A 23,204-nucleotide genomic window follows, 5' to 3' on the forward strand; every position below is an offset into this window, starting at 1 on the left:
AAATTGGGGTGGTAATTTATGAGGACTTTCCTGCAGCATGGAAATCAAACAAATCATCTCTTAGCTACTTCTATAGCTCTAATAACCAGTGTACTGAAGTGCCTCCAGCTTCAATGAGCAGCTTGTTAGGAGAAAGGCAGGAACCAAGCTCCCTGCGTTTCTCACTAGTAGTTTTGACCATTCACAAAACGGGGGAAAGAGGAGAAATGATCATGGTGGATGTAATTCTCTTCCTTTCTCTCCCCCATAACCTGTCACCCAATGGTTAGAATCTTCACCTTGGATGAAGGAGACAAAGGTTCAAACTCCTCTTCTGGAACAGACTCGAAACCAACTCTTTTTTCAAATCACCCCAAATCCCACACGCTGACTCAGCTTGGCCTGAACTGAATTTATTTCTTCAGAACGGCAGCCCAAAATCTCACCACTCTCTAGTGTGAGACCTATCCAAGCAGGTGGTTGCTATTATAACTACCTGGAAAGATCCATGAGCATTGAGCCACAAGATCTGTTGTAAATATCTACCTTAAAAGCAGAGATGCAAAGTGCTAGACAACTTCCTCCAGTGCATGAACTGAGCCAGTAAATTCACCAGATTTCCTCATTTTTCTCTATTCAGATAATAGGGAGGTGAGCATCAAAGAATCTCACAGTGGGACTCCTTCCTGCCTAACTCCCTGTAATATAAGCCCAGTCTTGTGTGTTGTTTCCTTATAACGTGGAATCAAGTATCGGCAGGGTAGCCATGTTAGTCTGGATCTGTAACAGCAACGAAAGGTCCTGTGGCACCTTACAGACTAACAGAAAAGTTTTGAGCATGAGCTTGCGTGAGCAAAGACTCACTTCACCAGATCCTGTCACTTTGGGAAAGGGCTCAATTCCCAGTTACCTCAAAGAACCCTGGATGAGAACCCAAGGCACCTGGGATCTAGCCCTGGCTTCCTCACTGGCAGGAGCACCAATCAGGGGCAGGGTGGAAAGGAGCTCGAGGAGGCGAGGCTCTGCAACCGATGGATGAGATGAACTGCATTAGAGCTTAGAGGATGCTGTTAGACCTGGGTGAAGTAAATACCACTTATTACATCCAATGGGCTGGAATATACGACATAAACCCACATGCTTCAGGGCATCAGTTAGCCAATAGTGGTGTTGGGTTAGGAAGGATCCTCTTCCCTGGGCAGATTACTCCATAGCTGCCCATTTATGAATGTTCTAGCACCAAACGCTGAAGCATGTGGCAGGGGTACCTAGTGAAGTTGTTTCACTTGTGTGGCCTCTTGGGGGAGATGCACATGCTGCCCAGTAGATTAGCACAGTGCCCACAGCTAGGTGGTTTATTCCTACTGGGGGTGCCTATGCAAACATGCCTCAGTGCAAGTAAAATTATTCTGCACGTGAATGGAAAAGGGAATGCTGCTGGTAGCCTTGATGGGCCATCGGCCTGCTCTGACTTGCACTTCCCTGTGTTGCTATTTAAAACCTGGCAGTTGGACAATGCAGCAGGAGGTGGAACAGACACAAGTTCAAGGAAATGCGCGCAGGAGGAGACTAAGCTATGCACGCCAAGGGACGGATTCTGAGTTAGAAGCCGCCACTCACAAGAGCTTTCTGAGCGTTGCTGTGGACGGTTCACGCTGCAACGGCAGTTGAAAAGTGAGGTGGGGTGCTGGGATGTGGGAAGAAAATGGGGGAAGAGTACTTCAACTGCAGACTCTTTGGGGCAGAGACTGATTTTGTTTTCATTGTGTAGAACCTCTAGGTCCGTGACCAGTGTTCCCTGTAAGCACAGCACTTGGGCAGCTGCCCGGGGGGATTCAGGTGCCACCCAGCTGATTAGCAGAGCATGCACCACCACCCACAGTAAGCAGCATGTGTTCCTCTGGATGGTACATAGCTGCACATGCCTTGGTCCATGAGGCAAAATTTATTCCACCTATGGATGGAAAAAAATAGAGGGACCCGTGTCCGTGGCTCCCAGGCATTACAGTAGCACAGCTAGAGAAGTATTTTCAGAAAATTAATCTTCTCAAGGGTCAAATTCCTACACATACAAGGTTGGATTCTCACCTGCTCTGACTTAACCTAACCACAAGGGAGTGATGCCAAGCTACAGCTATAGAAGATGTGACCTGTCAGAGGTAAAACCAAGATTCAGATGAGCAATTCTGATGATACAACCCACTTAGCTTTGAAATATACAAGATTGAGGCAGGATTCAATAGAGGATGGGAACAGTAAAACTTCAAGAATATTTGCAAGTGGCCTCTCACCTTAGGCCTCCACTGTTCTTTCCTTTAATAAAGTCTTTCTCCCCGACTTCCCAGCCCTACCGTACATCTAATATAAACAATTTCGTTCAGGGGGTAACATGTTATAGTCTTTAATTTAAATGCCACCCAAATCTAATCATAGAATCCTAAACCTGGAAGAGACCTCAGGAGGTCTTCGAGTCCAGCCCCCTGCCCAAAGCAGGATCAACCCCAGCTAAATCATCCCAGCCAGGACTCGGTCAAGCCGGGACTCAAAAACCTGTTGGGATGGAGATTCCACCACCTCCCCAGGTAACCCATTCCAGTGCTTCACCACCCTCGTGGGGAAATAGTTTTTCCTAATATCCAATCTAGACTGGTCCTTGTTCTGCCATCTCTCACTACCGAGAACAGCCTCCCTCCATCCCCTTTTGAACCGCCCTTCAGGAAGTTGAAGGCTGCTATAAAATTGCCTTTCACTCTTCTCTTCTGCAAGCTAAATAAGCCCAAATTCCTCAGCCTCTCCTGGTAAGTCATGTGCTCCAGCCCCCTAATCATTTTTGTCAAGTATTGGAGGGTTAGCCATATTAGTCTGGATCCTTAACAGCAACGAAGGGTCCTGTGGCATCTTATAGACTAACAGAAAAGTTTTGAGCATGAGCTTTCGTGAGCACAGACTCACTTCACCAGATGCTGGTCTTGGAAATCTGCAGGGCCAGGTATAAATAAGCCAGAGCACCCTGCTCAAAACTTTTCTGTTAGTCTATAAGGTGCCACAGGACCCTTCGTTGCTGTTACTAATCATTTTTGTTACTCTCTGCTGGGACCCGGTCCAATGCATCCACATCTGTTCCTATACTGAAGGCCCAGTAGAGAACCTTCGGTCCTTGGGCAGAGTAAACTGCAGCTGCTCAGCATTCAGGGTGGTAATGAAACACTCCCTGATCTGATTGTTCAGCGGATGCAGAGCATGGTGACAGCTGACTGACTTTCTACTTCCTCCCCCAGAGAACTTTAAAACCACAAGTTTATGCTGAAAACAGCAATTGCACCGTGAACTGCAGCCATGGCAGAGGGCAAGACAGGAGGAGCTGGGCAGTTTGCAAAGCAGGTCCAAAAGCGATTCAGCCGCGCCCAGGAGAAGGTACGCTTCATTCATTTCTTCCTCCATTGTCCCTGGGCAAGGCGTGCTCCGAATTTACCATTCCCTTTCAGTGCTTCAGCTTCTTAGGGAGCTGAAGGCCTGTGCAATGTGGCAAGTGGGTGGGAGGCATCTTCAGAGTCCTAGCCTATGTGTTTCTCTCGTCCCCAGAACTTTTGCAATCATGATGGCATTTGTAATTCATGGATATTATGAAATATGAGTCCGGGACAGCAGCTTTGATGGTACGAACGATGATGACCTATACCCAGTGAGCTTGCGTCTCTGGTGGTTGGAATGCTTCTTTAAAAAAATAATATGGAAGGATGAGAATTAATCCTGTAACTGTTCTAATGTTCAACAGGTTCTGCCTACTGTTGCTATGGGGAACCTGGTTTGACCCGTCTCTGAGGAGTTTTGTGTTGTGTTGTTACCCTCCAAACACGCCCCAAAAAGTCAACTTGTCACCCAAAATGTTTAAACTCCTTATGAACTGTATCAGGAAGTGATGGGGGCTGGGCACAGGAAGTGGGTAGAAATAGAGCTAGTTTTGGCTGGTTCCTCTCGCCTGGGTATTTCTTCCTTTTTAAGCACCACCTCTCCAAAGGCACAGGGGTTGTTGCCTGTTTCGCTCTGACTTCAGATTTACTCAGCCGCCCTAGCCAGGGGAACTTAACTCCAAATCTCTCTTCCACCACAGCTTGGAGTTAATGACATGAATCTGTCACCTCCGTGTCCCTGGTGTTGAATTCCCCCCTGAGGCTGAGAGAAGTTTGGCTGGTGATAGTCTGTGTGGATATTGTTTAGGGGTCCAGCTACCTTCCAGTGTCTTTCAATACACTGCTGTGGAGCTCAGCGATCTGGGACTCTGGCCTGTTAGTGGCTTGTCCCAGGTGCTACAGCACTAGAAATGATGACTTAGTGCTGATTAGCTATATTGAGCGTCATCCTGCCCAATGCTCTCATGAGATCAGCCCTAACGGGTCTCCATCTTTCTATAGTGTCTGACTCTCATTGACTGGGGCCCACTGGTCCCATAGAAGGGTTTTCCCAGCTGTTAGTGCCAGTAGGGAGCAAAAACTGCATGCACCTTAGGTGAATTATCCTTCCATTCGAATGGAGGTGCTAATAGGCATCTGGTTTAAAACAAAAGGAGGAATTTCTTCACACTTCACACAGTCCACCTGTGGAACTCTTTGCCAGAGGAGGTCATAAAGGCCAGGAATATTGCAAGGTAGGAAAAAAAGCACTAGGGGGTGAATTCATAGAGGATGGGTCCATCGATGGCTAGTAGTCAGGCTGAGCAGAGACGGTATCCCTAGCCACTGTTTATCAGAAGCTGGAAATGGGGAACCAGGGGTGGGATGGGAACTAGATGATTAACTGTTCTGTTCATTCCTGCTGAAGCACCTGGCATTGGCCAAGGTCCACAGACAGAATATTGGGCTAGAAGGTCTGACCCAGTACAGCTGATCTTGTGTTCACTGAAGCATATGCAGACATACCCAAGCAAGGTTTGCCCTAGCTCGTTCGGGTGCCAACAGCAATGAAGCCAGGTTGTACAAGCCCACCCAGGATCTTAGATACCTCCTTAGAGACCTATCCCTAACCCACGTGACTGCAGTTTCGCTGCTACTGGTACCCAAGTTTACAAGAGCAAAGCTAGTATTGGTACAGTTGAACCTCTCTAGTCCAGCAATCTGTGGCCCAGCAACATCCATGGTCCGCCATTATTTTAGTCACCCTGATGTTCACTTACCATGGATGTGGCCAAGCTTCCTGTCGTCCCATAAAATTTGTTTCCAGCTGCCACTCCTCGCTGTCATTGTTCTGTGCTGCTAGTTAGCTCTAATTTACCCCTTAATAGCCGCGTCTACACGTGCTGGCTACTTCGAAGTAGCGGCACCAACTTCGAAATAGCGCCCGCCACGTCTACATGTGGCGAGCGCTATTTCGAAGTTGACATCGACGTAAGGCGGCAAGACGTCGAAGTCGCTATCCTCATGAGGAGATGGGAATAGAGCCCTACTTCGACGTTGAACGTCGAAGTGGGGCACGTGTAGCCGATCCGCGTCCCGCAACATCGAAATAGCAGGGTCCGCCATGGCGGCCATCAGCTGAGGGGTTGAGAGACACTCTCTCCAGCCCCTGCGGGGCTCTATGGTCACCGTGTGCAGCAGCCCTTAGCCCAGGGCTTCTGGCTGCTGCTGTTGCAGCTGGGGATCCATGCTGCAGGCACAGGGTCTGCAACCAGTTGTCGGCTCTGTGGATCTTGTGCTGTTTAGTGCAAGTGTGTCTGGGAGGGGCCCTTTAAGGGAGCGGCTGGCTGTTGAGTCCACCCTGTGACCCAGTCCGCAGCTGTTCCTGGCACCCTTATTTCGATGTGGGCCGCTTTGGTGTGTAGACGCTTCCCTGCAGCGCCTACTTCGATGTAGTGCTGCCCAACATTGACAGCACCAGCCCTGGAGGACGTGTAGACGTTATTCATCGAAATAGCTTATTTTGATGTCACTACATCGAAATAAGCTATTTCAATGTAGCATTCACATGTAGACGTAGCTAATGTCTTCTAAGAGCAGTGGAAGTGTTGGTAATGCTACTAGACAATACTGACCTCCTGTGGTTCAGCAAATTCTCTCACCTGGCAGTGGTCAGGTCCCAAGGGTGATGGACTAAAGAGGTTCAACCTGTATGTGGATGTGCTGCTGGGACATCTCTGACTGCAGCAGAGACGTGCAAAGAACAAGAGGCTGGGTGGAGAAACTTGTGCACACTTTGTTCAGTTTGATAGCAGGCCCCCGTCTCCCAGGCTGTCAGTGACACCCATCTGCAGCCAGCTCCTAGTACTGAATCTGCATGCATGCACATGGACGCATCTAGAAGTCTGCAAAGCTATTTTGGGGCAGCGCCGTTTCTGATTCCCCATCCTGCAAATCGCCTTGTCGGCTGGACTTCTCTTTGTGCCTCTTTGCAGGCCGAGCTGCTCTTTGTCAGTGGTGTACACAGGGCCTTGGCTCTCCCACTCCAGAATTCAGATGTGTGAAAATGCAATAAGGCATTTGCTCTTGTTAGACCACAGAGCAGGCAAGAAACTTCTGAGTACACCAGAAAGGGGTGGGGTGCTTACCAAATGAAAACCCCAATTTTCATAGTTATCTACACAAAGAGAGACGAGGGTGGAGAGGCTTGGTGAGCTTTTGGAACGCCTGGCGACTAAATTATTGTTTGACCTTCCCTCGAAATTGATTCCCTACTCGATGGCTCTGCCACAGACTTCCTGTGTGACTTTGTCAAGCCCCTTAGCATCTCTGTCTCTTTAATCCCTCATCAGCAAAAGGGGGATAAGAGGATTGCTCTTAGGGGCACTGACCAGTGTTCACTGCAAGCTGAGCTCTTGGGCAGCCACCCAGGAGAGATTCAGATGCTGCTCAGCTGATTGGCAGCACGCCCACAGCCAGGAGTGTGTGTTTCTATTGGTGGTGCACATGCCTCAGTGCACATAACCAAATGTATTCTGCCCCAGGGATGGTAAACATTAGAGGGAACTCAGGTGCTGAGAATTAATATGCTGAAAATGTTGCAGTGCTCAGGTCTTGCAGGTTGTTGAATTATTTCTGTGCTTGTTGGGTGGAGCTCTCCTCTGTTGTAGAAATTACATGTAATTCAGTAACCTGGATAGAATTTCGACACTTTGCACAAAACATCCAGGGCCAGCTAGACTCTGAATAAGATGTGCAGATCCTGCGGAAAGAGACTAGCTAAATGTGGTCCCTTCGTCGTTTTCGTGGGAAACCGGATGAGACTTTGGGGAAGAAATATTTGATACTGGGACCTTCAGTCTAGCAGAGAAAGGGGTAAGAAACAATCCAGTGGCTGGAAGCTAAGCAAAGTCAGGCTGGAAAGAAGGTGTAATTTTTTTAACAGTGAAGATAATTAACGGTTAGGACCAAGGTCATGGTGGATACTCCATTGCTGGCAAGTTTTCAGTCGAGATTGGATGTATTTTGCAGAAAAGAGGCTCTGGCTCCAAAGAAATTCTTCTGGGGCAGTTTGCATGTAAGCTGTACATTTCGAGGGCAGGAGCAGGCAAAATAGGGCCTGCCAAGCCACCAGATCCAGCCCATGGCCCAGCAAAAACTTTAGGCAGGTTCTCTGCATGCCCCACCCCTACATGCCACTCAGAGCAGGTCAGCTGCAGGGCCGGGTGCTTCTCTGAGCAATGCTGCAGCGGGAGCCAGGGGCCATGCGCTTCTGCTTCACACGCTGCCCCTGCCCCACAGCACAATCTTGCATCCTCCATTGACCCCAGGTCACAGTCCCCTCCTGCCCTAGGTCATAACCTAAACTCCTGCATCCCTGCCCCAGGTCACAAGTCCCTCCTGGACCCTGCATCCCAATCCCCAGCCTCTGGTCAGGAACCCCTTTCTTCACCCAAACTCCCTCCCAGAGCCCATGGTCCCACTTACACCCCCCACCATATATTACTCTGAACTCCCTTCTGCACCCAACCCTCCCACTCCCCCAGCCCACACCTCCTCCGTTAATATAACTGAAAAGTGCAGCCCTTCACTACTTACCAAATTCTTGGCATGGCCCACTATCAAACATTTTTACCCATCCCTGGTCTAAGGGGTCAGACTTGATAATCCCAGTGGTCCCTTCTGGCCTAGAAATCTGACACCCACCTACCTCTGGTTGGTAAAGAAATCACCCAACTTCTACAGGCCTGGCTGTTCCCATATTCTGTGTTTCAAGATCCTTGGGTTTTAAGCTCCCAGAACTTTGTTCTTTGTCCGGTTGAACCAGAAGTGGAAAAAGTACCCCAAAAGTTACTTGAGTAAAAGTGCAGCTGCTTAGGCTTCTGGGTACTTGAGTACAATCAAGAGGCGATGTGTGCACACATGCATGTACTTTTTTACTCAGGTAGTTTTCCAGAGGGACACTGGTGGCTTGTACTTAATTACATTCCCCCCAGAGCAGCTGCACTTTTCCTCAAGTAACATTTTAGGTACTTTTTCCACTTCTGGGTTGAGCCTTTTTCACTGGTGGGGGCGGTGAAGCATTCTGTGTGTAATGGTAGAAAATGCCAGAGGAGCTCAGGGGCGCATGGGTTCTCTGGCTGCCTGACTGACAGACCCAGGTTGAAGTGGAGAGAAGCGAGCTGGCTGAGACTCGAGATGACCTGTTTTCTCTTCATAGCATACAGCTGGACTAGTGATTTCAGTAGTTACAGCACATGTTGGCTGAGGATTCACCCACCTGCTAACGCTTTAATGAGAGAACTGAGCTGGCAGAAATGACGGACAGTGCTGGAAATGGGCCCTCGGCCAGAGGGACTGTGTAATGCACAGCAGGGCTGACAGCTACCACAGGCCTGGAAGCAAGGTGGCAGGGGTGCTGATGGGGGGACAAAAGGGGCAGTTACCCCGGGGCCCCCTCCTACCTTGCCCCAGGGCCCTCAGTAGCTGTCAGCCCCACTGTATTACACACGCCCTCTGGCTGAGGCAACATTTTCTGAGCCTCAAACCAGCTCAGAGTCTCTCCAGGCCACCCACTCCATCATGCATCTGGGTGGGCTGTTGCTAGCTGAGCTGAAACAAGGGTTCTAGGAGCCTGAGTCGCCACCAGTGTTCCCTGCCAGCTGAGCATGTGGGCGGCTGCCCAGGAGAGATTCACGTTCTGCCCGTCTCATTAGCCGAGCGCCCAACGCCACCTACAGTGGGTGGTATGTGTTTGTACGGGTGCTGCACATCTGCATATGCCTGGGTGCACATAACAAAATTTATGCCACCCCAGGATGGAAGAAATTAGAGGGAACGCTGGTCTGCACTGTCTGAGCTATGCAAGCAGCTGAGGCTGCTGCAACCCTCCTCACCTTCTTGGTCCGTCTCAGCCACCACTAAGGGCACAGAGGACCACAGGGGGAATGGGCTCCATTTGTTTTGGAGCACGCAGAGAGAGGAGGGTGGAGATTTTGCTGTTCCCCTCCACGTCGTCTTCCTGGCATGGCTCGCGCTTGCAGCTAGTTTAAGCTTTTGCCACAAAGCAGCTTGTTTTTCCTTCACAGATGAACACCCATTGATCTTTTCCGTCTCTATTCTTGGTGAAATTTCCCCAAGAGGAAAGTCATTTCCAATGTTCTAATGAAAAGGAGAAACACTTGCAAATTATTAATACAATTAGTAGCGCTTAGATGCCTCGGCCGCCAGGTGATGCGCACAGAATGAGACATGACAAGGAAATGACTTTCTAATGGGTAGTAATTGTTGTGGTTGCACTACAGCAGACCTAGATTTTCCATCTGAGGTCAAAGCCCCATTGGGCTAAGTTCTGCAGCTCATCAGCGTGGGCAAATTAAATGAGAACTTCATAGCGTGCTTTATACAGCTTGTACCTCCCTCGTCCGGCACCCTCGAGACCAGAATGCTCCTGGAGGAGCGGATTTGCCGGACAAGGAGAGGTCAAGCTGGCTGCCTGGAGGAGGGGCCCCACAGGGCTACCAGAATCCACCCCATCTGGCTGAAGTCCCACAGCTGCTCTCTGGTCTAACACATCCATCGTCCTGCAGGACAAGAGAGAATGCTGGATGAGGGAGCTTGAACTTGTGATTTATTCAGAATTTTTACCAAGAAGTGTTGTGGGTTTTTTTTTTGTTTGTTTGTTTGTGTAACTTTGCCTCTTTTTCTATCCCCAGGTCCTGCAGAAACTGGGAAAGACAGTAGAAACCAAAGATGAGCAGTTTGAGCAAAGCGCTTACAATTTCCAGCAGCAACAGGTTGGGTCTGAGTATAGGGAGCAACGGGGAGGGAAGCCAGCCTCCTGGGATAAATGTGGGAGCAAAGAGCAGAGAGATCTTCCAAAACATGGGAGGGGTGAAGGACATGGGGAGACCATCTGAGATATGGAGGGGAGGGCACCGATGAGGCCACATCTGGAGTATTGTGTCCAGTTCTGCACCCACCCCATTACAAAAAGGACGTGCAATGGAGATGGTCCGGCGGAGGGCAAACAAAATGATTAGGGGGCTGGAGCACATGACCAACGAGGAGCGGCTGAGGGATTTGGGCTTATTTAGTTTGCAGAACAGAAGGGTGAGGGGCAATTTGATAGCAGCCTTCAAATTCCTGAAGCGGGTCAGGAAAGGAGGGAAAGAGGCTGTTTTCTGTAGTGACGGATGGCAGAACAAGTAGAAATGGTCTCAAGTTGCGTCATATTTCAGGAGGCCATCGAGTCCAGCCCCCTGTCCAAAGCAGAGCCAAACCCAACTACATCATCCCAGTTAAGGACTTTGTCAAGCCTGGACTTCTCCTCTAGGCATGGAGATTCCACCACCTCTCTAGGTAACCTATTCCAGAGCTTCACCACCCTCCTAATGAAATAGATTTCCTAATATCCAGCCTAGATCTCCCCCACTGTAACTTGATTCTCCTTGTTCTGCAATACATCACTACTGAGAACAACCTCTCTCTATCCTCTTTAGAACCCCACCCTTCAGGAAGTTGAAGGCTGCTATTAAATCACTCTTCTCTTCTGCAAACTAAATAAGCTAAACCTTGTGGTCCAGCTCTAACTCACCCTCAAGGTGTATCTTATCCCACCTACTTGGTTTCTCCCACCACCACTATCTGAAGACACTTCATTATAAGGAAATGGGAGAAAAATTGTTCTCTTTTACCTTTCATGATAGGACAGGAAGCAATGGGCTTAAATTGCAGCAAGTGAGGTTTAGGTTGGATATAAGGAAAATCTTTTTAACTGTCAAAGTGGGTAAGCGCTGGAATAACAGGCTTAGGAGGGAGGTTGTGCAATCTCCATTTTTTGGAGATTAAGATCAGGTTAGACAAATATCTGTCAGGATAATACCAAGGCCTGGTCTACAGTACTTCCCCTCCCACATCGATTTAATATATGCAATTCCAGCTATGCGAGCAGCATATCTGAGCTTGATGTATTTAGAGCTATTTTCCACAGTGTCTTCCACACAGTAAGGTCAGCAGCTGATACTCTCCCGTTGACCCCGGTACCAGAGTCAAAGGGCGAGCACTTGGAAGCTGATTTATGATGTCTAAGCAGACATGGTAAATTGATTACCAGTGGATCGATCATGACAGCATGGATCCACCATGTTGAAGAGACAAGCCCTTAGTCCTGCCTTGAGTGCAGGGGACTGGACCAGATGACCTGTCAAGGTCGCTTCCACTTCTACAATTCTATGAGTCCATGATTATAACACGGCAGAAGCTGGATTTTCCATTTTGTGACAAATGGAGTAATTCCGAATTTTTTTTTTCCTGCCTGAAATGGAACGAAAACAGAATATTTCAAAATTTGCCCATGAAGCAACAGTTTCAAAACACTCACACCAGGAGCCTTGGACTGGTTTATTCCACTGCTATTGAAACATTTCCTTCCCATTACAACCGGTTTAAAACTTTTCATTGGAAATGTTGAATGGGGGTGAAGCATCACCTGACCTCTTCCAAATGCTTTGTTTTGAAGGCTTTTTTCCCCTCAATGAAATGTTGTTGAAATTGACATGTCAGAACTCTATGGTAACAGCATTTTTTGTAAGAAAAATTGTTTTGACAAAAAATTCCCGGCCATCTCCACCTTTGATCCTTCACGGGGCTTCTTTCAGCCGCTAATACTCTTTGCTGCATTTGCCTGTGTCTTTGTGACTGATGCAATAAATTCTGCCTCTTGCCATTTGTAACATGTTTAATCTGTATCCACAAAAACAACGAGAAGTCCTGTAGCACCTTATAGACTAACAGATTTATTGGAGCACAAGCTTTCATGGGCAGAGACCCACTTCGTCAGATGCAACTGTTAGTCGATAAGGTGCCAGAGGACTTCTCGTTTTTGCTATTTGTGGTAGAAGATGAGGGTCCAACGCCAGCTGCTGATGCAAGCGCTAGCTGTTTCTCTTCTTTACTTTTCAGATTGAAGGCCACAAACTCTACAAGGATCTCAAGGCTTTCCTCAGTGCTGTAAAAGGTTTGAAACCCCACTTACTTCTTCTAGCTTAGCTTTTGCTGCTGTGTTCCCTGACACATCACTGATCACATGGCCAAGCTCGAGCCTTGAAAAATCACAAAATTTGCCCCAAAAAATCGTGAAAATTGGGTTCTGTTTCTTTGCCTTCTGAAGCTTGAGCTTCACACTCAGATTACACTTTCGAACCTTTCTCTGCAACCATGACGTCTATTTTTTTAAATGACGGCTGAGAGTTTCACCTAATCACATGACTCCCGGAGCTGGGGCTTTAGGGAAAATATCAAATACCTCAAAACTTGAGATGAAAACCGCAAGAGTTGGCAATCCTGGGTGTATCATTTGTATCATTCTGAGCACTCCAAACCAGGACTAAGAGCCTAGCCACTGTTGGATTTTCATCCCAACATAGTTCACTCGGTGGCCTTGGACAGTTGCTTCGTGTCATTGACCCTCTCTGTAAGAGAGGGATGACAGATCTTTAAGTTCTTACCTGGTCCCTGGCAGTTCAGTTTTTGATGGCTTCACTATCTGAACACACTGTATCATCCCAGTTCCTCTATGAGGTAGGATGCTAGCAGCTACCATCTCCATTTTATAAATGGGAAACTGAGGCACAGAGAGGCTAGACTGAACTGGCAGTAGAACCCAGGTCTCCAGGGTTCTAATTCCACTGCAAGTTGAACCTCTCTAATCCAGCACCCTTGGGACTTGACCGGTGCCGGACGAGAGAAATTGCCATCTCATGGGAAGTCAATATTGTCTAGCAGCATTACCAACACTTCCACTGCTGACTGGGCTCTTAGAAGACGTTAAGGGGCAAATTACAGCTAAATAACAGCACGGAACACAGAGCCTGGACTGGTGGCTGAAAACCTTTATGGGACTGCAGGAAACTTGGCCCCACCCATGATATATGGCTGTCCGACTAACTGCAATCATGCCAGGCTACAGATGAGGGCGGAGGAGAGAGTTCTGGATTAGAGAGTTTCAGCCTGTACTTGTAATTGCCTTAGCATGGGAGGGGCTTGGCACCGGCCTTTCCTAAGCCTTCCTAAGGGATAATGCAGCAGCACATCTTTCTTTTCAGTGGGCCATTGTGCATCTCAGTTTCCTGGGAGGCCTGGCAAGGCTCAGAAATGGCTTTAGTCCTTGCAGATCCCTCTTACCCACCCGCTGCAAGAGCCTCTGTCAGAGATTAGAGAAGACGTTCCTGGATCCCTTTGAGCAGCTGTCCCCTTTAACCCCAAACTTGCTATCCGACCACAGTCACCTAGGGTTTTAGTCTCTGTAGGTGCTGTAGTCTCCTGCTGACTTTTGTTAATTCCAGGGTCTTATTACTACCAGGCGCGTGTACACCTAGTGGCCAAGGGTGGAGGCTTCATGTGGGGGGGGGGAGACCAGCAGTAGCACTAAACCTCCATTATGGCCATGCAGGAGAGGCATTGGCTTAAGGGGTACTAAAGACTCTGGGACAGCATTCGCTTTGCCACATGCCAGATTGTCTCTTCCAGTGATGCACGAAAGCTCTAAGAAATTGGCGGAAACGCTGCAAGAAATCTACAGTGTGGAATGGGATGGGCACGGGGACCTGAAAGCCATTGCAGAGGTGAGAGATGAGCTGAAATCTCCCTTGGGCAAGAAACGTTCATTAGAAACTCTTCATTGAAGGGTGGAGCATGAAGAAGGATCATCCCGTTAAAGCACTAGCCTGGATTTTGGGAGACCCGGAGTTCAACTCCTAGCTCTGCCACCAACTTCTTGTCTGACCGTAGACAAGTTGCTTCGCCTCTTTGTACATTTACACTTACTGGGAGATCAAACAAGTCAAGATAGATCTTCTGGATATGAACGTGAAATCGGACTATCAGGACTCAACAGGCAACCCCTGTACTCCTCGTTATCATGAGGAGTAAGGGAGGTTGATGGGAGGGTTTATCCCACCAATTTCCCTCAGTGAGGACAGCCAAATAAGTCAGTTGTAGATAAGTCAATTCAATTTGCAATTCAATATGCAATTATCTTAGCTGAAATTGTGTATCTAGGATCAAGTTTCAGGTCTAGTATAGACTTGCCCCCTAGTTACCTATCTGTAAAATGGGCATAATAGCTCTGCTCTACCTCCCAGGTGGTCGTCAGTGGAAAAAAACACATTAAAAAGCTCGAGATGCTCAAATATTAACAGGGGTCATATGAATACCTAAGAGATCTAGACAAGAAATAATAGGGAACTTTCACTTTGTTCTAGGCATTCCCTCAGGTAGCTGCATGTGGCTGGAGGCAGGGATGGTGGTGATAATTTACAAAATGATTTAAATTATTATAATTAGACAAGGCCCCCCCAAAGCCGCACTGAATCCTGATGTGCTGGGAGCTGAGCAGAGGAGCAGTGGGTGTAGTTCCTCTCACATGTAACCCTGAAGAATAAAGATGCTGCTAGACTTACCCAGGGTCTCTCAACCTGTGGCAAGCAAAGGGCCTGAACAATCCCAGCATAGCCCCTCCGAAATGCTGAGCTGTCTGGACCCTTATAGGTCTAGAGAATCCCATGCAGAGGTGCAGGCTGAGGAGAGAGTCTAGGGACACACCAGCACTTCAAATGTCCCATGTGTGTTTATTTCCAGAGCAATGATCTTCTCTGGGAAGACTACGAGGATAAACTAGCTGACCAGGCAGTGAGAACCATGGAGAACTACATAGCTCAGTTCAGTGAAATTAAGGTACCGGCCTATGGAAACATACGCTGTATTTTCAGAAAGCTGCACCTCAACCCTATTACAAAGCAAAGTCGGAGGCTTTGTGTAAGTTTACAGTAAGCAAAGGATTACTGGACTGCAGCATGGGATATGGGCCCAGAGCAGAGATATGGCAAAGCTCAGGGTAGATCTACGAAGCAAAGTTATTATGAAATAACAGCCTTTTTTTCTAAATAACTCCGCTAGCATCTATCCAATGCAATCGCTAGCTCGAAATAAATTCGCAGTAGCAGTTGACTTATTTCAAAATTGGTAACCCTCATTGCATGAGGAACAGCGCCTATTTTGAAACAGGGGCCATTAGACAGGGAACGGAGCCTATTTTGAAATAAGCCATAGTGCATCCGATGGTTTAGTTTCAAAACAGGTTCTATGTTTGTAAATACTCTATTTTGCAATAGCGAAGTACTATTTTGAAACGCATTTTTGTGCACAGCAGCGTTATTTCGAAATAAACTGTTTCAGAATAAGGCTGCTGTGTAGACATACCCTTACTGAGCACACCGCACCAGAACAGGGCCAATGCACCGTGTGCTATGCACAAGCTATTGGGGTCATGATGCAGCCAGGTGTTCGTGGTAGGGCATGATTGGATGGTGTGCCCAGCTATATGGTTAAACACCCTGGAATGGGGCTGCACATAGATTCTCAGGTACGGAACCGGCAGGTATAACTCTGGTAAGGGTCTTGTGGCATGCCCTCTCCTCTTGAGCTAACTCGCTTTCCACGCACTGGGTGTCTCACCAGGAGCGAATCGGGAAGCGGGGACGGAAGCTGGTGGATTACGACAGTGCGCGGCACCACCTGGAGGCTCTGCAGAATGCCAAGAAGAAAGATGAAGCTAAGATTGCAAAGGTAAAGGCTGCTCCTGCAGGAAAAAAAAAAACCAAGGAGCTGCTCAGTGTTTCACCTCCAGCAGGCCCTGATCAGCCCTGGTTTGTGGTTGGTCCTCACCTGGCCCGACAGTACGTTTACTGGAACAATTTTGCATCTGCACTAAATTGCAGTACAAATAATTCTGCCTGCAGTTACACATGTGGAAAAGGTTCATTATGTGACTGCCTAGGGCGGGCAGATAACTAGGTTTCGTAATGGGTGTCATTCTTTACCCCACGTACGGTGGTGTAGTTTGCAGTTCCGTGTAGTGCACCTAGATCACCTACAGAGTGGGGAAAAAATGAGTCTCCTCTCCAGCCTGAGAGACAGCTGGCTTTTAGCTCAAACTGAGCTGGTGTGTCCTCGACTCCTTCCTTCACTGAGCTTCCCAGGTTAAAGTCTGCCTGTGGGCCGTTACAAGCGTGGCTCATCTGGGATTAAAACTGGGTGTCTGAAGCTGGGGCTGTGGTCCCTGAGCTAGGGGAAATACTTAACCCACACATCTAGGGGTGTGGCTTGCTGTCCCATGGAGTGGCACCTAGACCACTTAGAGAAACAATGAATGCCCCTCCGCAGCCTTAACTGAGGGCCAGCTGACACTTGGCTCAAACTGTAGAGGCTCCTGCATTGAGCTCCTAGGTTCAAGTCCACCTGTGAGCGGTTACAATTCCACATGCAACTCTTTCTGGCCAGGGTTTTTGCTCCTTCAGTGCTGAATGCTGCATTGAATCCCAACTGAGCACCTTACAGCAGGGCAATTACCAGTCTCTGAGACTGGGGATTCGGTCTAGGTGCCCAAATGCCTTCCAGTTTACTCAGAACATTTGCCGTGCCTGCATGCAGAGATGCTTGTAGCTCCAAGTTCGGAGATCGGCTCGGCTAATCTGTTCTGTTCACCCCTCCTTCGTGAGGCTGCATCTGAAGGTTGTTGTCCCCTTCCATCACGCAGGCTGAAGAGGAGTTCTACAAAGCACAGGCTGTGTTTGAGGATCTTAACAAAGAACTTCGAGAGGAGCTGCCAGTTCTTTATAACAGGTAACATCACATTCCAGCTCACTAAACCAGCCAGAAAATCACCCTGGTTGAAAGGCTGGTTAAATCTAGGAGAACTCACATGCAAACTGGAGGGCTCTGGGGAGCCAAAATGTTTGTTTCCATAGCACAACAGAGAGCTTTTTAGTCTTAATTCATGAGTAAAATTCATCCTGCCTCTGCCCTGCGCTACAGCAGAGAGAGGTCATAGAAGGGATGCAGAACGGCAGAGGAACCTGGCTGGAAAATGAACTCCTTTATCCACCATATACCCAACTGGTATTTTTGCCTGATAGGTCGTAGGGTTTCATTTTCGTACCTAGATTGGAGGAAAGTGTGAATTAATCTTTGATCTGTACTATAACGAGTCCCCCAAGGGTCAGACCTGGGACCGGTTTTGTTCCACATCTTCATTAATGGCCTGGATGAGGGGATGGATTGCACCCTCAGCAGGTTTGCAGACAACACTAAACTAGGAGGAAAGGCAAATGTGCTAGAGGGCAGGGATCGAGTCCAGTGGGACCTAGACAAATTGGAGGATTGGGACAAGAGAAGTCTGATGACGTCCACCAAGGAGAACGGCAGAGTCCTGCACTTAGGACTTAAGAATCCCAAACGCTGTTACAGATTGGGGACCAACTGGCTAAGCAGGACTTCGGCAGAAAAGGACCTGGGCATTTCAGGGGATGAGAAACTGGACAATGTGACTTTGTAGCCAAGAAGGCTCATGGCCTGTTGGGCTGCATTAGGAGGAGCATTGCCAGCAGATCTGGGGAAGTGATTATTCCCTTTCTTTGACACTGGTGAGGCCACATCTGAAATACAATGTCCAGTTCTGGGCCCTCCATTACATAAAGGATCTGGACACATTGGAGAGAGCCCAGCACAGGGCTACAGACAGGATTGGGGGCTGGAACACATGACTGATGAGGAGAGGTTGAGGGATTTAGGCTTATTTGATGTACAGAAGAAAAGAGTGATGTGGGGGAGTTGATAGCAGCCTTCAGCTACCTGAGGCGGGATTACAAAGAGGATGGAGAGAGGTTGTTCTCAGTGGTGACAGGTGACAGAATGAGGAGCAAGGGTCTCAAGCTGCAGTGGAGGAGGTCTGGGTTGGATATTAGGGAAAACTCTTGCACCAGGAGAGTGGTGAAGCACTGGAATGTGTTACCGAGAGAGGTGGTGGAATCTCTATCCCTAGAGGTTTTCAAGTCCCGGTTTGACAAAACCCTGGCTGGGATGAATTAGGTGGGATTGGTCCTAATGTGAGCAGAGGGTTGGATGTGATGACCTCCTGAGGTCTCTTCCAACCCTGTGATTCTATAAACCGAAACTCTTTCAAGTCTGAAGTTCTTACTGGGAGATTCAGAAAAGCAGAGTAACCGGTCTACAAAAAATGTTAATCTGATGTAAGTTAAAAACCTTCAGCTACGTTGTTCACACAGGGCAAGCTGTGTAACTGAAGTCGACAGCCTGCTGCCGTGTAAACAAGGCCCCAGTAATGTCTTCATTAAGATCTTATCTACTGTTTGGCATAAGCATTTCTCCCCCCCGTTACTTTCATCGCATAGCACGACACACAATTTGTTTTTTCATTTGTTTCTGGACAGTCGAATCGCCTGCTACGTGACGATCTTCCAGAATATTTCCAATTTAAGAGACATCTTTTACAAGGAGATGAGTAAGGTGAGAGACGGCTCTTAAAATAAAAGCCTGTTACATGATGCACAGAAGGGATGTTTTCCTAGTAACGGGGGAGTCGCAGTTCCTTTAAAATCTATTCATTTCACCACTAGCAATAGTCATCCAGGGCTGCCGCTTAGAGGACAGTCAGGAAGGTTAAAAAAACACCTGCTGGCTCTGTGGTCACCCACCTCTGGTCCTAGTCCATGTTCCCAGCAAGCTGAGCACTTGGGCAGCCACCCAAGAAAGAGTTGGGTGCCACCCAGATAATTAACTGAGCGTCCACAGCGGGTAGCATGTGTTTCTGTTGTTGGTGCCCATCCACACATCCCCTGTTGCACATAACAAAATTTATTCCACTCAGGTCCTGAGGGTGCCAGATTTGAGAGGTTCAACCCGTGTCAAAAAAGGTTGAAAAACACTGGTCTTAAATAGTCCATGTTCTAGAGCAGGGGTCAGCACGTGAGGTGGGAGCTCAGCCCCACCCCCTCCACCATGCAGCCAGGATCTTGCTCAAAGCCACGTGGGTTGTGGATTAACAAAAGACCAGCTAATGCTACCAACCGCCACCACCTCAACGGTGAAGCTCTGCATCTTCCTTTACTTATAAACGAAGCTGTTGCAAGGAGAACTGTTAGTGACTTTAAAAAGCATCATTGGCACTCAGACCATATATAGGGGTCTGTCATGGCTCTGTCCCCACTCTAGCAAGACAAATGCAGAAATGGAGGCCAGCAAAAGCACCTCCAATCTATCAGGTTTTGGTATAAACTTCCCCCCGCAAAATCCTAAAACCCTTAGATTTTGGGGATAAAATTCACTGCCACCACCCAAGTAATAATAAGGGAACCAGGGAGCGACTACTCAGGAAATCTCAGCCCCAAAAGTAAAAAACCAGGACACAAACATTAGCCAATAGCAGGTTAATAAAAAGAAAAAGAGAGAATTTTTATTATTACAACAATATTCATGTTGCAAGTCTCATGACTAGATGGAAGAGTCACAAAGTAAAACACGTGGGGAGTCTCCACCATGGGCCTAGAACTTAGTTACAGAGAGAGTAAAAGAACATTTCTAAAAAGTGCACAGACATCAGATCCCACTTCCCAAACCATAAAACAATAAAGCCTAATGGACTTATCCCAACTTTACCCTACTCACAGAAGATTGGAGGGCCTGCTCTTGGAGGGGGAGATTCTGTGTCTGTCGCCCTCTTGGCTGGAAAAGAGAAGAAGCAACAGAGGACAGAAAAAGAGAGGAGCCAAAAAGTTCAATTCTTACCTACACTCCTATAGGCCAACCCCACCTGGCTAAGGAGGTTAACCCTTTTACTCCCAGGCTGCTGGCTAACCCTCATGATCACGACAGGGTCAAAAGGTCAAATTTCGGCCCTCCGCCTTGGAAAGGTTGCTGACCCCTGTTCTCATGAAAGGCTGCTGTTCAGACAGCGGGTGAGCAGAAGGCAGAAGCATAAAGCTGGGAAAAAAAAGCCATGTGAACTAATTCTCCCCGATTAGAGAAAAGTATCCTTTCCCTGTGGTTTCTGATGTTTGCTTCTCTCCCATTGTTTTCAGCTGAACCACGATTTATACGACGTTATGAGGAAGCTGGAAAAGCAGCACTCCAGCAAAGTCTTTATCATCAAAGGGGTATCAAGGTAAACGGCTTTCCAGTTCTCACGGTAAAAGGAAGGAGATGGGCTGGGTGAGCGTTCTGGGTGTGTTAGCTCACATAATATTTCCAAAAGTACCTAAGATGCCCATGAGCAGGAATTGCCATTGGCAGGAGGGATGGTTTGTTTGTTTTTTTTGTAAATGTGGACCACAATTTTTTTAAATATAAAGGAGTCTAAAATAGTCATGCGATGAGCGTGTGTAAGACAGGTTAATGAAAAATGAGTCAAAACTTTGGTACAAACCGTATACAGCCAGAAAGGTTTTATAGAAATTACCTTCTGGAATCTTGTTCTAATATCTTAAGTGAAAAACAATATTCCAAAATATTCCTCTGTTCCTCTTCAGAGTTTTCAGTTAGGACTATATATAAAGGTAGGAACAAATTAGATTTTAAGTAACAGCAAACTTTTCTTCATAAGTTCACTGCAGTGTCTAAGACAGGTTCATATTTAGTTTCCTTTAGCTAGAAGCCAAGGGCAGGATGGGAAGTGTAGTCCCTTCCCCGCTCCAGGGCCAGTTCTCTAGGCAGGGAGCTGGCCATGGAACTACAGCTCCCAGGGTGCCTTGCATTCCCGCCCCCCATGCTCTGCTGACTCCCCCCTGCACAGTGCAGCAGGGAGGAAGGGAAATGGGACATGTGGGGGGGTGGGGTGTTTGCACCTTTTGCCTCCGTCCATCCCCCATGTACAGGATTGACCTCAGTGAGTCAGGCTTCTACATCCCATTGACTTTCGATGGAGCTTGAGCATCTATATCCCTAATGCAACAACTCTGCCTTTCTCTCAACCCATCAATATCCCAATAAATGTTACGCTTCTCACTGAAGTGGAGTAATTAAGTCAACATTACAGATGAGTTGAGTTGGCAGAGGAAGCCTGGCAATGTAGATGCATATAGTATTAGGCAGAGTCTGTCAACCTAAGTTTGTAAGGTAGATCAGGCCTTAGGAGTTGTTGAGAAAGTTGTCTTGTGCCTTCAAACCTTGATTCTCTGAGGTTTCCCATTTCTTAAATGACTATAAATAAAAGGCAGCCCACCACAAAGCGATGACATGAATGTAAGGTTGGAACAAAGAGCAACTGCCTGAGATTTTCAAATCTGACTAGTGAGTTTGGCAACTGCCTCAACTCCAGGAAATCTTGGCCAAAGTTTCTTCCTGGGTCCTAGTTTTCAAACAGTGCTGAGTGCTCAGCCCCTGCAAATCACAGCCCATAAGCACAACTGAAATGCTGGCATCTCAGAATTGTTGGTCACTGTTATTCAGATCTTAACCTGCGTCTCTGCCACTGCCTCCTGGGAGCCCCTTGCTAAGCCATCCCTTGGCTGCAACTCCCGAGTGGTCAGCTTTGGGCAACATATGGGTTTGTAGTCTGCATTTTTATACTATTATCACTGGGAGGTGAAGAAAAATCTCACTGGGCCCCTCACTACATCAGTGAAACTTAGAGTACTTAAAATCCAGCCTCAGAGTAGGGGAAACTCTCACCAATTTCAGTCTGTGTATCCCAATGCTTTGTGTGTGACCTAGACCTCCCATTCCTACCCTGGGTCCAGCTCAGAGAGACTGTCTGTTGCCATGCAAAGCTAGGGGAGTGAGTCCTTTAGGTTCAAGCAGCAAATTCTTGGCCCTCCTTTGGGCAGGGGGCTGGAATCAATGACCTCCTGAGGTATCTTCCAGCCCTAGGATGCTATGGGTCTATGATTCTTTAGTTGTGAAGGCCAAGCTGGCAGTCATAGGACAGGGATTAAAGTTGTCTGGGGATCTAGGACAGGGGTTTCCAACCAGTGTGCTGTGAGAACTGTCCAAGCATGCCGTGAAATGTCATCAATTTCCCTTCCCCAGGGCTCTTTGCAGAGCCCCCTGCAGGGGGAAACTGATGACCCCATGCCAGCTGAGGCTCAGGCAGCAAAGCAATCAACTCCACTGAAAAAAGCAGGTGCCTGGTGGTATTGTTGGTCTCTTTGAAGCAAGTTCCTGAAAAGGCTGGGAACCAATGACCTAGGAGACTTTTGGTTGCTGCGCTCTCTCTGCTTGGAGTTGTGCTCTCAGGGTGATATACATGGGTAATTACCTCCAGGCAGGTTTGAACTTGGGACCTCTGGAACTTGACGTGTGAGCCTTTGTCACCAGAGTTAAAAGCCAGCTGCCTCTCAGCTAAGGCTGTAGAGCAGACTTCACTCTCCCTTGTCAGTGTTCGCAGTGTCTCTGGGGTTGCACGTATGTCATTATCAACAACAACCCTGGGCTCAGCGCCCATTGGCGTCTGATGCCTCTCTCACTATTTCCTTCCATCTTTCCCTATCCACTGCAGAGTGGCTTAGTTTCTGTAGACTAGCTCTGCACCAATCTACCATATCATCTATCCATTCTCTGTGAGGTCGGCCTCTCCTGTTCGAACCCTCCATTATGCTGAATACTAGGTCTTGATTTTTCGTTCGTCGTCCGTTCTGCAAATATGCCCAAATAGTTGTAGCTTCCGTTTTATAACCTTCTGCAGCAGGTTCTCTTTCGGCTGTATCTTCCTATATAATTCCTCACCGGTGACCTTCTGCATCCATCCTATTCTCAGAATCTTCCTATAACAACTCCTTTCGAATGCCAATATTCTTCTCTACGAATCTTTCTTATCACCCGTGTCTCACATCCGTACCACAAGCTGCTGAATACACACTTTTTCAAGGTGCTCAGCTTTGTTCCTAAGCTAATCGCTTTGCTTTTCCAGATCTTATCCATCGCCTTCAAACTCGCTCTTGCTTTTGCTATTCTAGTCGCTATTTCCTTCTTGCAGTCTAGATC

General features: G+C 47.8%; 1 protein-coding gene across 2 annotated transcripts in view; it reads left to right on the top strand.

The window, feature by feature from the left end:
* Window positions 1-3,315: 3,315 nt before the first annotated feature.
* BIN2 (bridging integrator 2) overlaps window positions 3,316-23,204 on the top strand; it is a 29,227-nt gene continuing 9,338 nt past the window's right edge. Inside the window, exons 1-9 of one of the 2 annotated variants that reach the window (XM_074979830.1) lie at window positions 3,316-3,393; window positions 10,085-10,165; window positions 12,333-12,387; window positions 13,899-13,993; window positions 15,888-15,995; window positions 16,966-17,051; window positions 18,659-18,734; window positions 20,306-20,388; window positions 22,342-22,344. In XM_074979830.1, coding sequence (XP_074835931.1) covers window positions 3,316-3,393; window positions 10,085-10,165; window positions 12,333-12,387; window positions 13,899-13,993; window positions 15,888-15,995; window positions 16,966-17,051; window positions 18,659-18,734; window positions 20,306-20,388; window positions 22,342-22,344 — 665 coding nt within the window. Of the gene's footprint in view, window positions 3,394-10,084; window positions 10,166-12,332; window positions 12,388-13,898; window positions 13,994-15,008; window positions 15,105-15,887; window positions 15,996-16,965; window positions 17,052-18,658; window positions 18,735-20,305; window positions 20,389-22,341; window positions 22,345-23,204 lie in introns of those variants that run through there. The other variant, XM_074979831.1, reaches the window with a different exon arrangement.

This window comes from Carettochelys insculpta, chromosome 29, assembly GCF_033958435.1.
Source record: "Carettochelys insculpta isolate YL-2023 chromosome 29, ASM3395843v1, whole genome shotgun sequence".
Lineage (NCBI taxonomy): Eukaryota > Metazoa > Chordata > Testudines > Carettochelyidae > Carettochelys > Carettochelys insculpta.